Raw genomic sequence first — 18,922 nt, forward strand, 5'->3', positions numbered from 1 at the left:
TCTGTATGTCTATTCTTATTCCAGTACCATGCAGTTTTGATTATTATGGCTTTGTGGTACATCTGCAAGCATATTTTTAAATAGCTTTATCTAACTACAAGAGGCTGAGATACAGATTTTAGCAGCATTCTAAGAAAGGAGAAGCCCCACAAATATTGGGTGTTACTGGCAGTCTTTGACATTTTATAATTGCTCTTTTCTTAAACTTTTGTAAGCTCTCCTCTTTCCATCACCTTGGTTCTTCTCTGCAATCCTTCCCTTTTTATGAAATGTGTGTTTGCAACAAAGTAGTTTTCTCCCCTTCCAGCCAGTAGAAAGTGGGAGTCCAGTGGTCTCTTCAATTTGTACTGTCATTGACCCTTTCAGTCCAAGTTGGCTGTGTGTTTGTTGATACAATTCTCTACAAAGTTTTATTAGCCTCCTCTGAGTCATTTTGGAATGTATTCCACTAGACAAAACACATGCAAAAGGCCCTTCAAAAATATGGAGACTACAGAAATCTTGAGATTCAAGCTTTCTTGAGGGCTTTTTGAAAGAACTTTTTGAGTTGGAAGCCATTCTTAATTTCAGCATCTTTTACCACTTGGAGAGGCTCAGAACTTTCAAAATCATTCATGTGCTGGCTCCTTTTTTATTTACTAGTTCTTTCTCTAGTTTTTGAGGCTTTTCCCCCTTGCATTTACTATAAACGGCAAGAAAAAAATATGACACTCCAACTTTGCTTGGAAATATTCTTAGGTCATTCCACTCATTAGACAATTTCCTGCTTTCCATATTACTGAGGGTGATAATATTGCTAAGGTTCTACTGCTAAATAACAAGGATCCTTCTTCTTTCAACTCCAAAAACATTTCCTCACTTCCTTTTGAACCCTCATGGGAAACACATATTCTAAGTATAGCTTTCTTTCTATTAACAGTCTGTTCAAGGCAATGCAGTTTTTCTCTAAGATGCTTTTCAAAATTCTAACCTCTGCCCATTGCTAAATTTCAAAGTTTATACTTTTTTTTTTTTGTTATGTTGTTATGGCAGCTCCCACTTAACAGCTTTAAAAATCTGTAGTAGTTACCTCTTTCTGTGTAACAAATTATCCTCCAAATTCTCTGAAAACTATCAACATTTATTTTCTTGCAGTTTGGATAAGTCAGGAATGTGGTCACATGCTTATGAAGTATGTACTCTATCTTAAGGTCTCTCATCAGGCTGTAATCAAAGAGTCATCTAGGGCTGCATACTCTAAGTTTTAACCAGAGATCTGATGTCTTTCAACTTTTAGCATACTCTTGTGGATGTGTCAGGATTCGGTTCAGATCACTGGAGATTGGTTTAAGTTTCTTGCTAGTGAACTTCTTTCTTAATAAGGTGTTTGACAGCATGGCTAGCCTCAGAGCAAAAGAGGCCTAACAAGACAAAAACCAGGATCTTTTCACAACCTAATCTTAGAAGTAATATTTCATCATTTTTGTCCTACTCCCTTTGTTAAAAGCAAATCGTTAAGTATAATCTACACATGAAGGTAAGAAATTATAAATTCTAGGTGTGAAGACCTAGAGGCAGGAGTTTTTTGGAAGCCATCTTAGAAACTGTGGTCTTTGAATACTATTGGCATGTAATCGTGAATCTATATTTACTGGGTTTGAAAAATGCAAGAACATATATAGAAAACACCAATAAAATAGTAGTTACAAAAACACATTCAGCAGGAACTTTACAACCATGTAACTTACTGAGACTTGAAAAGGATTTTATGAGCTTAACTCCTGTACACAAGGCAAATATTATTTCAGAACTAGTTCCCCTTGTTCATATACTCACATGAATATGATGGAATAAGACTTTTACAATCAAAGCACATCTGACTGTTAAATGAGTCAGGTGCTCTTTTTACTTTTCTCCCAGGTATTGATATCATTAATGCATGATATAAAGTAAATGAGTTCACGTACCCTATATTATTAGTTCTGAGAGAAAAGCTATTCCTTTAATTTTTAGTATAGTTTTTAAATTATGGTAAAAGAAGTAATACTGCTTACAGTTTTTAGTTTAGTAAATATGGACAGTATGGTTCCAATCGCAATTGTACATACTAGCATACATCTTAAGGAAAATCTGATTTTTGGCATTGGGGGAAGAGACCTGGAATGGCTGAAATACCCCTATGCTTGTCCTGGAAAATATATTTTCATTGAAATATGGAAACTTTTGAAACTTTTTCTTTGTTAGTCATTCTTCAATAAATTCACTATTCAATAAATTCATTATTCCAGACTGTTTTAACTCTTGGCTCAGAAACCACCTTAACAAATCAATAGGCATGCTGGTCTGGAAAATAACAGCAAATACTTTTTCCCATAGATTATTCTAGTGGTGTTTAAAGACTTAACTTTGTGTGGTCTGATAAATACATTGATGTTTAAGTATTAAACAGTAAATGAATACATTTAAGTCATTTATGGATTTTAGAAGTATCATTTGTATTCCAGGTTTTTCCAGAAAGGATGGTGACTATTTTGTAGTTATGCTGTCAGAGCTTAAAAACAACAGCATTTTAAAATAATGTGGCAGTCCAACCATGTTTTAGGACACCATATAATTCCTTTCTAGATTGCTTCTCGACTTTTTGGCTAACATCAAGTGTAATTCCTTTCTAGATTGTCACTAATATCTTTCTTTTTCTCTCTTACAGGAAATATAACATTAGAAAGCAAGACAGGTAACATCACAGTAGGTATGTGCTAATCTGATAATTGGCAGTTTTGCATGCTTTTAAAATAGCTTTATTTGTGATATTTTATTAGTGTAAATAGTGTCTATCATTTAGCTACTAAACCTGATAGAATCCTGATGTGCAGGTTGTATAGTCTGACCCACTGTATAAATATGTGAAATATTTCTTGAAGTTCATTGGTTCACCGTATTGTAAATATTATATAGGTTTAGGGTCATCAAAGTAGAAGTAGAATTCTGATTTCAGTACTTTCTGTACTTGGAAATTAGCTAAATTCTTTGTTCCTCAGTTGCCACATCTAGAAAATACAGATAACACTAAGTACCTTATCATATAGTGTTGTATTATAGATTAAGTGAGATAATATGGATAAAGCACTTTGGCACAGTTTCTGATAGTATGGTAAGAATTCAATAAAGAGTAAAGGTATCTGTTTAATTCCTGAAACTTTAGGGGGAAAAAATTAAATATTAAACAAACTTCATTCACTTTTCATATAATTCCTCCCCCCTTCTATTTCTCTCTTTCCCTGAGCATTATAACATAGCTTATCAGAAGTAATCTTTCATAGTAAACAATGCTTCTCAGTAGTAACAAATTTACTACAAGGGGAAATTGTAAGACATTTTGATTTTTATAAGTTACTGTATGTGTCTAGCTACAATTGAGAGAGATTTCTTAGGTTAATATTGAAATTAAATGAAATATATCAACGATGCTTAACGGTCTTGACTGTCAGGATCTATTTCTTCTGTCCTGTCCTTTCCAACCATTAGGTTTTAGAATGCACTTGTTTAGAGATAAGTTATGCAGACTACTATAGACATAGGGTTTTTTTATTAGATGTCTAGAGTAAATTCTAGATTTCTGATTGTTTTCACTTTAAAGCAGTAGATGGCATAGTCAAAGAAGAAAATGCAAAATCTTGCAAGGCTCTTAGTTGTTCTAATGTTGAAGCAAAACTGTGTATTTTAAGTTTATAATTCCAATTACTCAAATAAGAATGATGATACTTACAGTTTTTCCTTTCTTCTAGATTCATCCTCTGGATGTCTAAAAGCCTCAGCTCATCAGGGTGCCATAGATGTTTATGTCAGCCAACTTGGGAAAGTAGAATTGAAATCTCATCAAGGTTAGTAAAATGGAATGTTTTATTTTGACATAGTGTATAAGGTTTTATCTATCATTCAGGAAACAACAGATGGTCAAATTTTCTTACCTATACTGACATGATTTCAAGAAAATTAATTCCCTCTGATAACACCTTATTTAAAGACTGGAAGTCTAGCTTTTTAGAACAGTTATCTTTAAAACTTTTGGGTCAGATAGCCAAGTAAACTAATTTTTGCCCTTATAGTACAAAAAGAAATAATTGTATTACAGTGACTATTAATTGTGCAATTTTTAAATCTTAGTCCTTGGAGTTTTCAGTTTAGTTTCATGTCCAAAACAGAATATCCTTTGGAGACAAAATGCTCCTATACATTCCTTGGAAACTTTCCTACCAGTCTATAGGAGACCCTCCTGAAGCCATGACTCTAGAGGAATAGTTTTTGGAGTGTGATCCTGAAATAAAGGCATCGTCAGGTCCCTTAAGTGATTATTGATTTAATTTCTTGAAATATCAGGACTTAATTATGTGTCTCTTTCTATAATTCAGTATCTAATACAAGTAACCTGTTCCAGGAATCCAAACCTCTCAGTATTATATGAAGACTGAATATGAGTGTGTGTGTATTTTATGCGTGCCATATGTGAACGGTGGCAAATGACTTGAGTAACTGGAGTAGCGTGGCTATAGGGACTGAAATGATTTGAGTGCAGAAAGTTGACTGAAGCTATGGGTAGAAAAATGAAATGCAACTTTAGAAGTTCTTGCATATTGCCAGGACAGGGATTTATACATAACAAGAAAAATACTTTCAGAGACCAATCATTGCCATGGTGATTTTATTTTATTTATTTATTTGTTTGTTCAACTAGGCTTTCTTAACAGAATATTAAAAGAACTACAAGAGACACATGTCTGATTTGAAATTATTGCTGGCACATAGATGTGATTTGATTTCTCTAGATCATTTTTTTCTCTTTAAAATACCATGATTGTTTTTACTGTATTTCTGAGTTCAGTTATACTTTTCATGTATTTTAAAAATGGCATATAAATCTAGTGACTGTATTCTCTTATTACAAAGACCCATAGAGAAAAAAAATACAAATCATTACTCTGTTTAATGTAATCAGTGATGTAACCAATAATAGAGTTTTAAATAGTCAGCTCTTCCATGAAATTATTTCTTGTTTTGTGTATATGGACACAAAAGCAAAACAAAACAAGCAAAACACATTGTTGAGCTTCATCCACTTAAAATATTTTTGACCATCAGGGCCCTCCCTGGTGGTGCAGTGGGTTAAAGCACAGCACTGAGAAGCTAAAGCCACTTCTGCATGAGTTCGATTCCCACCTGCCCCGGAGGTGACCACATGGCGTGGCAGACCTCTCCTGGCCCGCCTGCTGCTCCCCTCAGCAGTGTACTTCGTCCATCTGCCTGTTCTGCTCCCCACTCTGTCTCTGGTGAAGCCTCTCACCACCCCTGAGCCTCTGGCCTGTATCCCAGTTCTGTATGTACAAATAAATAAATCTTTAAAAAAAAATATTTTTGATCATCATTTAGACTATTATTCTAGTAATCTGCTGAAATAGCATTTGGTGGTACAAAATTTGATTATGCTTTCTCCTGCTGGTACCATGTTACTTTCAGAACTTTAAAGATAACTGTAGACAAAAAATTCTGTAGTTAGGCCTCTTTTAAGAGGCTGTTTGGAAACAGCCTCTTTTAGAAGAATGGGAAATTACTCAGTTTTGTATTGCTAAATGGTTTGTTGTAGACATCAAAATCCATTCCAACTTTGCTACTCTCTTGCTGTGGTTTCAGAGCCAGCTATTTCAGTCTCTTAAGTCTTCTCATTTTACCATTAGAAAATGAAATGTTATAGCACTTGTTTTCTCTTCTGTTGAAGTTTCACGTGGTGACCTCACTATTTCATTCAAAAGGCTTTGTTTAGACTTGAGTGTCAGCCCTGCATCTAAGTACTGACTTTCCACTTAAAAATACCCTTGAGGACAATACCTAAGTGGAGAAAACATACATTCTACAAAAATGAACAATGATGTAAAAAAAGAAAATCTCTATACACACGCACGCACACACACACACACTCAAAATTGTCCTTGAGGGAAATACCAGCCTTAACATAGTATGCCTTCAAACATGGTGCTGTTAACTGACTTCACTTTTGCATTAAAAAACAATTATAGATGTCAAAAACAATAAAGCAGTTTATGAAGTAAAAAGAGGTGGAAGACATAACAAAAACTCTCTTTTCTTATAAAAAAAAGAAAAGAAAAGAAAAGAAAAACACTTGAGTTTTTAAGCCCTCATAATTCCTCATTCACAAATAGACTTTTTGGTAGTACTAGTTTTTAGTTTTCTGAAGATATAAAAGGAGATGGGAGTAAAATATTTGTATTATATAATATTTTTGAAACTATCACAGATTTAAGATCCCTTTACTCATTTAAGCACAGAAAAAATAAGCTCATAAAATTATTGTTTGATGTATTCTGATAAAGTCCTAGAAAAAAAGTTTTTAAAAATCTGTTGTTTTAAAGTCTGGTAGAAAAACATCTATTTTCTATTAAGTCCAAAAATTTCCAGGGTTGTTTTTGTTTTGTTTTTTTTCTAAAGCCCTCATATCTGTAGTTGTGCCAAATTTCCTATCACCAGTTTACATTTAAACCATGAAAAGTAGTTTATTAACAAAAATAAAACAAGCTATAGCTACATGCTTTGTCCTTCCACTTTTTTTTTTTTTTTTTTGAGGAGTAAATGTGAGAGCTTATCAGTTTTAACCTCAAAACTTCCAGCTCCAATTAGGAAGACAGAAGACAGGAAATTATTTAGAGGAATTTTACTGACACTGAACAAACTAGAAGGCAAATCATGATCCGCAAATAAATGCATTCTAAAAGGCATCTTACAGCATTTATAACAGATGTCATCCTCACCCTTAGTCTGGGGGGGGGGGTTATTTAATGCTTTCTGTAGAGACCTTTTTACTTGTTTGATATATGAAAAAAGAGAACATTAGAAGTGGGGTGTTCTATGAATTTATGTTGCATACCATGTAATTATATGTAATTATTCTGACAAGTCATCCTATAACTATCAGAGAATTTTTTATTTCTGCCTTTAGAAGCTTAAACCATTATAAGATTGTAGGGACAAAAAAAATTGAGTGTCTTGCCTCAGGTATGCAAAAACCTAAACTGAAAAGAAGCATTTAGAATATTGAAATTGGAATATTCCCTTTAAAAGTGTTATGTTCTTCCCCCTACGTTCCTCTCCACAGCTCTAGTTGTATAATATGATCACAATCCTGTAATTTGATGAGGTAGCAGTGTTAATATACAGTGGGTAAGAAATGGGCTTTGTTAATAAACTGGATCTGATTTCAGCACAACTTCTGGTGGAAACTTGCGCAAGTTCTCATTTATAAATTGAATGATAATGTCATTATTATGTCTCTATTAAGGTGTCTTCAATACTCAGTTAATAGTAAATCCTACTTATAAACTAATAGGTAGAAAACTTTTCTGGTATTGAATTGAGGGGTCTAGACTTGACAAAAGGAGAAATAGTTCATAATGTACTAATGATTCATACTCTAGAGAAGTTGTTGTGAATATGTTAGGAGTAAAGAAACATTGACTGGCCCTCCCTGGTGGCGCTGCGAGTTAAAGCACAGCACTAATAAGCTTAAGCCACTTCCGCATGAGTTCGATTTCCACCTGCCCCGGAGGTGACCACATGGCGTGGCAGACCCCTCCTGACCCACCCGCTGCTCCCCTCAGCAGTGTACTTCGTCCATCTGCCTGTTCTGCTCCCCACTCTGTCTCTGGTGAAGCCTCTCACCGCCCCTGAGCCTCTGGCCTGTACCCCAGTTCTGTATGCACAAATAAATAAATCTTAAAAAAAAAAAAATTGACTACCTGGAGTCAGGAAAAGACATTGCTCTTTAAATAAAATCTGCTGAGGAGTAAGGCAGTGTATGAGGAGCAATACTACCCTTTCGGTCATTTCTATAATAGACTTGGGCACTTTTGATTTCTTTTCATTTATCAGTTCTTTAAATTTATTATAGGCTCTATTCTTATCAAGGTTGCATCCTCTCTTCAAGCTCACTTACAGTTAACAGGAAGAGAGGTTGATGTGAATTCTGAAGTTCATGTTCAAGAAATGACTGAAGTTCATAAAGATGATTGTGTAACAATTACTGGTAAGTAGGCAACATCTTGCTATGTAAGATGTCATTGTCTATAGATGTCATTGTCTATATGTAATAGAAATATGTTATCGCCAATTGCTGCTTTAGTCATTTATTCCTTCCCATTGTCACGTAGAGTTTGATATATTTTTCCTTCGAATTGCTTATCTAGTAATTCCTAATTACCTCTGACTGCATTAATGGCTGAAACTAGTTTAAATGTATTTATTGTATAGATAATACATATACATAGTGAAAAAAATTCTGGTAAAGTATCCTTTTAGTCCTAACAGAATGACATTGAGAAGGACAATGAAATTTAAGTGTGTACATGCATGTATTTATAAAGGTTTAATTAAGAAGTATGAGAGGGCAGATCGTGATAAATAGGGTGTCTTCATAGGGTCATTTCAGTTTTAAATACTTATGCTATATGTCTTTAAAGTCTGTGAAAAACATTGACATTAACCACCTCCCACCAAAAGGAATCATGGGAATGAAAATAAAATACACTCCCAGATCTCTCTCAGTGCCCAACAAAGTGTTAACTCTTTAGTGAAAAATCTGATGAAATTTAAATCTATTAAATGGACAAAGAATGAACTTATAATTAAATCTCTTGAGTTTGATAAGGAGTCAGTAGAGTTAACTTTTTTGGTAATAGTAATGTAAAGCTAAAATGCAAATGTGTTTAATTATGCCCTGCATGATAGCATAATCTAATTATTTTACATATGTTAATAATATTTAAATTGTAAATTGAAGCTATTTTGATCATTTTTTATGTTATTTGTAGAATAATATACCCAGATTTAAAACCGAATTTATATTTGACTTTAGTTTTAAAACCTTTTCTTATCACTTTAACCATAGTAAAAAAATACCTCACTAAATCATTTAAGAACACTTACCTGTCCTGTCATTGGATAAAATCAGTACCTGTAGAGCTGGTCTCATTACTAAGTTCTTGTCCATTTTCATTCTGCTAGTACCAGTAGCATCTCAAACTTACAAATAAACATTATCTTTCTCAAGCATAGCTTTTCTCTTTTTACCAGTCAATAAACATTTATAAAGTTAAGCACTGCTAGAAACTAGGAGTACAAATATAAAATACGGTCTTTCTGCCATTTGAGGAGCTTATATCCTAATGAGACAAGACTAACAACCATTTTCAAACCAGAATACACTAAAGTAGACTAAATTTGTTAAGATATGTGTTAAGATACTTGGAGAGTATGGATGTGGCTTACCTAAATTAGACAAGTACTTCTAGTTTGAGGAAGTGAGAGAAATTGAATGTAGCTAGAGTAGAGGGTAAGGAGGGAAGTTGCTAAGAGAGTTTGGGAAGGTTCAGGTCAGACAAAGGCCAATTTGGATTTTATATTAAGTACATTGCAGAGGTAGAAAAAGGTTTTAATTACATAATCATATCTGTGTATTAGAAAAGATCACTGAATGTAGAGTGTGGAAAGATTGGAAAGGACAATGGTGAATGAAGGAAAAGCTAATTAGCAGGTCACTGTAGTAATTCAGAAAAAGAATTCAGTGGCAAAGGTCCATAGTAACTTGAAGTTCAGCAGACAGATTAGACTTTCAACATATTTTGTTTGAAGACATAGATGAATGAATGCTGTGAAGTCGATGTATCCTTACTTCGTTGGTTATTATGAAGCTTGGCCTATTGAATTCTGTATGTGTTATCTGTTACTGTGCCATACACTCTGACCCCCTACTTCCTAAATCAGAAAATCCAAGTTGCAGAGCGAAGTTAATTTCCTTTTCAGTATGATGTTTATTGGGAGTTGTACATGATGTACTCACCAAGGTTGGGCCCTAGCTGAATCTGTAAAGTTGTCTTTGATATTAGATTAAATCTGTTGTAACACTAATGAGGAAGGACTTCAGATAAAGACAAAGCAGCCTCTTTTGGAAAGAGCCATATGAACAAATGATTGGGCTTTGAGAAACTTTCATATTTTGATTTTAAAATGATGGTGGCCATAAGGCCACAGTTTGTTTATCAAGTAGATGGAATAATTTGAGGCCTAGAAAATCAACACAACTTTTTATGGAGATTTCTCATCTGAAAATCAACTTTGGAAATAATGAGCAGTTTTATATGTGACTTGTTATTACAGGCAGCTGAGCTCAGCTCATTTGGGCCTTCCTTACAGAGCCTATGAGGCAGCAAAACAGAAATACCCCCACTGCTAAGAGGTCTGGATTGTATCTGTAGCATGACTTCTGCATTACTTCTGCAAGAAGCAGTGCCAGTAAAATTTAGTCCCTTGGGCTCAGGCTTCCCACAGGGTTTGACATTCAATTCTTTAATTTTGATTTCCTGCTTCATGGTTTCCCTTGCTGTTGCTGTCACTGAAAAATAATTATCTGTTATATAATTCTTAAAATGATTTACAAGTATTTTGTGCTATTTAGAGGTTAAAAAAAAGTAAAAAGCCTCCCAGGCTAAAATATTTACCTACCCCCAAAACTGCACAGTGTGTCTTATTTGGAGGTGTGGGGGGGTCATTTTTGAATTCTTACAAGGCCTTGATCCTAAGTTTTGCGTCAATCTATAGATGACAGATTCAACAGGTGGTAAATGGCTTAGGTTAAGGTATTTCTAAGAATAAGCTGCTTTCTCTACTAGGTTTTAGACTTGGTTTATCAACTCAGATATGATACCGTGCTTTGGTGTATAGCATGGTGGTCTCCAAACACAGAAATGCATGTGGTGAAGTCCTTTTGTTTTCAGGTTCCTCAGTTGTTTAGAGAGTATTAAGATAATGTTTGTTGCCAGCCAAGTGATAGTTGTTTGTCACTCTCTACATAGTATGGAAAGTGATATTACTGGGTTTATTTTAGTCAAACTGGAAATCCAAAGCATATAAAAAATAAATTCATTTGGGATCTAAGTAGGCCTCTGTGTCAGAATAGAATTCTCAGCTTGTTTTTAAACCAGAGAGATTTACATCTAATGGTGTGATCTATAGTGGAGCATTGATTCAAGGAGTAGAAAAGGTTAAATTGGGACTAAGCCCACAGGATGCCACTCTTAAAATCTAGAGACAGTATCACTATGCAAATTGGGGGTGGGAAAGAGAAATGTAGTGTTTGGATAATATGACTTACAGAAATAAATTTTATAGAATACCATGACTTTTGGTTTTCTCCAAGCTTAAAACACATGTAGATGTGTTTCAGGGCCACATGGAACAAGTCCAGTTAACAGAATGAGGAATGCTATTAGGTTTATGGTTATCTGCTTAAAGACCAGGTTTTGTTTTTGTTCATCTGCAAACTTCATAAGGCCAGAGAGTAAATATGTTAGACTTTACAGTCTACATATAATTTCTGTTGTATATTCTTTTGTTTTTATAATCTTTAAAGATGTAAAAGTAATTCATAACTCTTATAAACCAGGTTTGACTTGTGGGCTATAATTTGCAGGCCCCTCATAATAGAGGCCATGATTTAGAGCAAATGAATTGTTTGTAAATGCCTTAGGGTTTTTTGGTTTATTTTTGATTGGTATTTATTTTCATTATTCAGAAAATATTGAAGCAAATAGCATATGGTTTCACATATATGAATGAAATGAGGAATCAAAGCAGATGACCTGACAGAGCAAAACTATTAGAAACTATTGGACACTAGTAACCTAAGTGAGGTTTCTGTGTTTAAGGGGGACATAGGTAGAAGAAAGTGTCAAAGGAGTAGACGGTAGTGGGAAAATAATCAATCATATTGAAAATCTAGAATTGAATAAGCTCAGTGAATATGGAGGACCAAAAAGAAAAAAGAAAAAGTAAGGTTAAAGGAGAATGGTATGATTGAGCCAGAAGAATATTCAGATTTCTGATTTTAAATTCTTGTTTGACAGTTAAAGAAAAATTAAAATAGGCAATAAATATTAGTTTTCTTTCCATTGTATTTTGTTATTTTTTACTATAGACTTAAATTATATTTATAGGGAATCCAGTAAAATACATTTTAATTCACAGAATTATAGCAGTTATTTCAAATATTTTGTGAAGAGAGAAAATAGATTTAAAGATGTGACTTCACTTGTTTTGGCCTGGATTTCTTAAATTAAAAAAAAAAAGCTTATATAATTACAGCAGAAGGGACTTCCTTTGTAGTGATAGAACAGTTTTGTATCTTGATTATAAAGATATCTACATGTGGTAAAACATAAAGGTGTACACAAAACAAAGTGAATGTGTGCAAAAAGTGGTGAAATCTGAATAAGATCTATGAGTCTAATTGTGCTTTACCAAACAGTTGTCTGGATCTGATAATGCAGTGGAATTGTATGGCCCCATCAGGGCACTGGGTGATGGGTACACAGGCCCCCTTTGTTCTGTTTTGCAACTTCTTGTACATCTTTATTTTGAAGCAAGAAGTTAGAGAAAGAGAATGAGCAGAAAGAGAAGTCAGAGAAAGAGAGTGACAGATGAAGAGGGAGGAAGAGAAAGAAAAATGAAAACTTTTAGGCAAAAAAGTGGGAAAAAGGTACTGACTTACTTTCCCACCTAAAGTGTCAATACAATATTTTAAACAAAATATATGAAAAAAATTTCAAGGCACCAGATATCTGGCAAAGAAAGAGATTACAGAGATCTAAACAAAATAACTCCTTGTTCACAGTCTGGAGAGTTTCTAGGCTGTATTAAAAGGAAAGGAAATGAATGCAGTGCCCAGCGGACTCCCTGAAATACTGTGAGAATCCATGGCAATCAGCACAGCTAGAGTTCATAGGACAAACAGTACCAGAAGAATTGGAACTTAGTCTTTATACAGGGCAGGAATAATGCCTTTGTCACCTTGTCAGGCTGGAAAACTTAATAACTCATGGCTGAGTTAGATTACTGAGCTGCAAACAACTCTAGGCTGAATACTTCTTCATAATAGCCTAGCAAGTTATAAAAGAAGAGGTAAAAAACTTAACCTGTTTCCAAGTCACTTAGCTGCATTCCTGAGCAAAGCTCAAGATTTACAGGAGTCAAAAATATCTAGTACCCAGGACCTCCCTGATGGCGCAGCGGGTTAAAGCACAGCACTAAGAAGCTAAAGCCAATTCAGCATGAATTCAATCCCTGCCCTGGGAGGTGATCCACATGGCCTGGCAGACCTCTCCTGACCTGCCCGCTGCTCCCCTCAGCAGTGTTCTTTGTTCCTCTGCCTGTTCTGCTCTACACTCTGTCTCGGGTGAAGCCTCTCACCGACCCCACACCTCTGGCCTATACCCCAGTTCTGTATGCATAAATAAATAAATCTTTAAAAAAAAAAAAACTAGCACCCAACAATAAAAAAATTTACAGTGTCTGTCATTCAAACAAAAATATCAGATATGCAAAGAAGCCAGAAAATATGAACATAATGATTGGTCTGTTGAAACTTAACCCAGAACTGACACAGATGTTAGAATTAACAGGGAAGGAAAATAAAAGTTATAACTATTGCACATGTTCAGAAAGTTAAATAAAGACATGGAGGGTATTTTTTTTTTTATTACAAAGTTTATTTTTACATCATTTTGCACATTTTTTTTTCCATCTCGATTGTAATCCCCGCGGGTTTCCAATCACCAAATCACCCCTGTGCCACCACCATAGTCCCGTGCATTTCCCTCCCTTCCCCCCCCACCCCGTTTTTGATCCCATTCCCCACTCCGCCCCCACAGAATGTCTCTGGTATATGGTTGTTCATTATTTTTGTTATTTTCTCGCCTGGTCCATTATACTCCTGCTATGAGTGAAACCATCTGGTATTTTTCTTTCTCTTTCTGGCTTATCTCACTAAGCATGATCTTTTCCAGCTCCATCCAAGTTGCTGCAAAAGACATGTGTTTCTCTTTTTTGGTTGCTGAGTAATATTCCATTGTATACATGTACCACATCTTTTTAAGACAGTCATCTACTTTTGGGCATTTGGGCTGCTTCCATGTTTTTCCAATTGTAAATAAAGCAGCAATAAACATGGGGGTACAAGTATCTTTTTCAATCAGTGTTTTTGTGTCTTTTGGATAGATACCTAGGAGTGGGATTGCTGGGTCGTAGGGAAGCTGACATGGAGGTATTTTTAAAAAACAAAATTGAATTTAAAATTAAAACTACAATGTCTGAAACAAAAAAATGTAGTTGATAATGAGATCAAAAAAATGAGGAAGATTAAGTTTTTGCAAGAATATTTCTTGGGAAAACTCAATTAATTGTACATTTGATCAATTTTTAGACTACTATTGATCTTGTTACTATTTTGCGTAATTGAGAGAAAAGCTGGAAAAGATCATACTTAGTGAAATAAGCCAGAAAGAAAAGGAAAAATACCGAATGGTCTCATTCATTGCAGGAGTATAAAGAACCAGGCGAGAAAATAATAATATGGTGGACATCATTAAAAATAGCTCAAAAAAATTTTCTTTTGTCAGTAAAAATTTGTTGTCAGGACGTCTTTTGTCAAGGGAAAGACTAAATGGTTAAAGAATGTTATCAAAATTTAAATATTTAGCTCGTAAAATTGTGTTGTATCAGTGTTTTTGTGAAATAGATGTGTTTAAAATTTCAAATTTCAAAGCAATTATTTTTATGTTTTCTTAAGTATATCATTATTATCATTAATTCTGTAGCCAATTGGCAATTTAAAAAATGGTATTAGCCTGTTTTTTTTGTTTTGTTTTGTTTTTTTGTTTAAGGTTTCTGAACCACTCTAAAATACTTAGCATTGTGCCTCCCGTAGTGGGCGGTCAGTAGTGTTTACAACGTAAAAACAAGAGTCCTCTGCTATGATGCACTGAAATTTCACCAGCTACTACTAACGCAGCAGCAAAATTACCCCTCTGAGCCAGGCATAAATCAGTCTCTTTTAGCTCTGGAGTGGGAGTGGAGAGGGGTGGAGCTGGGGGGTAGGATAAGCTCATCTTATCCAAGAAGGTTTTAACCCTATTTTTACATAAGAGAAGTAAATTCTGCAGATTACTCCTTGAGTCCTGTCTTTGTCCAAAGTTAGTGTTAATTGGATCAGGATAAATAAAAGGAACTTGGAGACTATATTTGGGTAGAGTTGGACAGGGCAGATTTAAGGGAAAATGTCAGAATTTGAAAACATTCCTGGTAGAATCTCTCTTGCACTTAATGTAGGCCATGCTGTATAGGAATAGAATAGTCATTTCCATTTGTTGGTTAAAAAATAAAAAAACAACTCAAATTTTCATTGCCAAAAGTAATTAAAGCAGTGAGGTTTCTGGAGCCTCAAGTTCCCATATGCACTGCAAGATTTATGTAGGAAGGATTTACCTTAAAATTAAAATAGTCTCCACAAGATTCATCGCATGTTTAAGAGTGTTCAGTAAATTACTTATAAGCAGGATAGAGAAGGCTATTTTCAAGCAATTTAAATGGCATTTTAATCTTGATTTTTGGTTTGGTATCTGAGCAAAAATCACTTGTGATTCATTTTGTTATTAGGAGTAATACTAAGTATGGCTTCTACTATTGCAGAAAGAAGTGGGTAGGCTGGCTTCTCTCATTAAGCAAGAATCACATGACATGGGCAGTAGTGAATAATATGTTGAAGATAGATGTTTGGGGAAATCTTCACTATAAATACTTTATTCCTGATTCTAAATATTGTTTAAAAAATAAAGTTAGAACAACCAACATTCAGTATTTCCAGATGTTTCCTTTATGTTTATTTGAATTATTAGAAAAATAACATGTATTATAGAGAAATGTTGGGCGCAAATAACCTCAAAATCTTGATCAACCAAATGCAACACAGGCACAAAAAGAGCAAATTAAAGTGGACAAAGCTGAGTCTCTTGACGAAAAGTTAGAGTAAAACCTGAGAAGCTTATGGAGATTTATCAGTTATCATGAGAGTGACTTTAACCAGTTTAATGAAAATGGGATCATCATGATAATTGAAATTACAAAAGTAGAGGAAAAATTCCAGAGAAAGTCATTAAAAAGTAAGCTGTGCTTTGAAAAAGTTGCTGTAAACTCTATTACATAGATGAGGGGACACAATAATTCAGAGAATTTGTATCCAAAAGGCACTTATGAATATTATCACAGATTTATGATATCACAACTACAGGCAAACCTGCTTTCCTGGCACAACCAGAAGTCAGCTGTATTTAGTTTGTCACAAAGGATGCCTGATTGGTCCATGCATCTGTACTTCTGAAGAAAGGCTGTGATTTGTGAACATTTATTTTAATTTATTCACCTAAATGATTATTAATTTCATTTTAAAAACCGCTTGGCACAAAGACTGGATGGTACTTTTTCATCAGCTGAGACTATCATATGGTACTTTTAACAAAGGAAGAAGAATCATTCTGAAGAAAAGGATTATTTCTTGATTTGTGTTTGGATTGAACAAAGAAAATATTTATAACATGAAGCAGTGTATTCACTACTCTCCTCAGTTCAGTTTTGATTGGTTTCTTAAACCCAGAACTGCAATGATGGTTCATAGCAAGTATAATGTCATCTTTCCCTTGATTGAATGAAAAAACATAGTACTAGAAGAATAGAGATGGAAATGAACCAGGTAAGCTCCGTGATGACATGCCTTAGTACCTTGTAAGTTTCCAGAATCCAGGGCAGATTCCCCAATAAAGGAAATTGAGCTGAGCATCTAGGAATTTACTGCTGTTAAGAGTTTCGCAAGGAGAGTTCTAGAGAAGAGGCAGCCGCAAGAGTACCATGAACATCCAGCAGTGTACCTAGATCAGCATGTGTGTGAGGAACTACTGACTCCTGCATGCTTTGCGCGTGAGCCTCAAAATGATCACACTGGGTAAAAGAACCTAGACTTTGTTTTTAATAGAACATAGCTGTGGGCCTCCCTGGTGGCACAACAAGTTAGAGCACAGCACTGCAAGCTAGCTGCAGCCGCTTCAGGGCAAGTTTGATACCGGCCTGGAGGTGATCCACATGGCGCGTGGCAGACCTCTCCTGACCTGCTCCCCTCAGCAGTGTACTTTGTTGATCTGCCTGTTCTGCTCTCCACTCTGTCTCTGGTGAATCCTTTCACCACCCCTGCACCTCTGGCCTGTACCCCAATTCTGTATGATAAATAAATTAAAAAAAAACATAACTGTGATTCAGATTATTAAAATGTCGAATTGCAACTAATATGGGTTGTGATACAAAATGATTTAAAGGGGTAGGGGAAAAGATGTAGATGGCAGGCAAGGAGAGGCAAGAGAGAAAGATTTCTAAGAGACTCAACAAAATTTTTGTGAATGACAGATTTGTTCATTGTTTTGATTGAGGAAATGAATTAACATTTTGATATGATTTAAAGCTCATTACATTGCATACTTTAAATGTATGTAGTTTATCACTTGTACCTAAAACTCTTTTTAACACCTGCATACCCAAAAAAATACTTTTGCTGTCCCAAACTGTTTTTCATTTTGAGACATGTGTTGTTAAAGGTCTATAGTTAAGTATAGGGTCTGTAGTTAAGTATTGCTTACCAGTTAAGATATAACTTTATGTAATTTTGTGTTTCAGGCCTCATGAATCAAGCAAGCAAACATGAAAAATGGATTAAGGCTGATGCCCCAAAAGGCACTATAAATTTTAAAAGTCAAAACTGGTTTCAGTCCCTGAAACTTCAGGACTAATGGTTTGAACTGTATAATTTTTAACAATGATTGGCAGATGTAATAACAAACATACAAATATCAATACTTCATGAAAAGTTGAAAATAACAAATTGGAAAGAATATTGGTGAATTATCTTGGGGGTGGTAGGGTTTTTTATATTCATACTTAGATATTATATTAGTTTGTTTGCTCTGTAGGTAAAAAGCCCAGTATGATTTGGTCTGTGTTCAGGTTATTCACAAACTGGATTAAAGGTGTTAACTAGGTTGAGTTTTCATCTGGATACTCTGAGAAAAATCTGCTTCAAGGTCACTTGTGTTAGCAAAATTCAGTTCCTTAGGATTGTAGGACTGAGGTCTTCTCTTCTTGGCTGTGAGTCAGCCATCACGCGGATTTCCCAGAGGCCACCCCTTTCCCTTCCCAGGTGGCCCTCTTCATCCTGAAGCTAAAGTAACAAGTTCAGTCCTTCTCCTGCTTTGAGTAGCTAACCTCTTCTGCAACCGACTGGAGGACAATTGCTTTTAAAAGGGCTGGATTGATTAAGTCTTTCCTGACACAGTCATGGAAGTGCCATCTCATACATTGACTTTACACGAACTCAGGAGACAAAGAAATTATACAAAGGCATAGAAAGTGGGCACAGTTACCTTTGTGTCATAGTTTTCCTGGAACGTTTTCTATTTAATATTTCTTATGACAGCAATGTAAATTTAAGCTATGAATAAAAACATATCATAATTGCTGCTGTGTATTGTTTGTTCTTTGCATTGAGGGGGAGAAGCATTCAGTTGTTTTATAACCTGATGTAGAGAGTTTCACTTTAATAATGGTGTACTGAATATGTTATGAATTATTTTTCTTTCAGACTTAACTTACTATTTCTGGAACAATTAAATTATACAATAATATATAGATATATCTATGGATTATACTTTTTATTTGTAGGACAAATCACTTTTATAGAGAGGCATTAAATTTTCTTTGTTTTTATATTGAAAATTAAATGAAAATAACAGTAATACCAGTTTTATTTAAAGACAAAGAACATCTTCTACAATCATATAATCATAAGCAGTCCCTATGTTATAGATGGAAAAATAGAAATTGTCTTTAGTGATACTTTTATTAAAAAGTAACCCAGTTTTGGGGCCCTCCCTGGTGGCGCAGCGGGTTAAAGCACTGCACTGAGAAACTAAAGCCACTTCCGCATGAGTTCAATCCCCGCCTGCCCCGGAGG

General features: G+C 34.8%; 1 protein-coding gene across 4 annotated transcripts in view; it reads left to right on the top strand.

The window, feature by feature from the left end:
• The window catches only part of FAM185A (family with sequence similarity 185, member A), a 33,571-nt gene extending 15,138 nt beyond the window's left edge, over positions 1-18,433 (top strand). The window contains exons 5-8 of one of the 4 annotated variants that reach the window (XR_001145116.1): positions 2,687-2,728; positions 3,765-3,860; positions 7,951-8,068; positions 17,590-17,674. Coding sequence is in view for 3 of the 4 variants with exons in the window: in XM_004677154.2 (XP_004677211.1) it covers positions 2,687-2,728; positions 3,765-3,860; positions 7,934-8,068; positions 17,590-17,702 (386 nt within the window). In the remaining variant the exon portion in view is untranslated. Of the gene's footprint in view, positions 1-2,686; positions 2,729-3,764; positions 3,861-7,933; positions 8,069-16,389; positions 16,951-17,589 lie in introns of those variants that run through there. The other 3 variants (XM_004677154.2, XM_012721111.1, XM_012721112.1) reach the window with 3 other exon arrangements.
• Positions 18,434-18,922: the final 489 nt, after the last annotated feature.

This window comes from Condylura cristata, unplaced genomic scaffold (assembly GCF_000260355.1).
Source record: "Condylura cristata isolate star-nosed mole 26May11 unplaced genomic scaffold, ConCri1.0 scaffold00005, whole genome shotgun sequence".
In the NCBI taxonomy this organism is placed as follows: domain Eukaryota; kingdom Metazoa; phylum Chordata; class Mammalia; order Eulipotyphla; family Talpidae; genus Condylura; species Condylura cristata.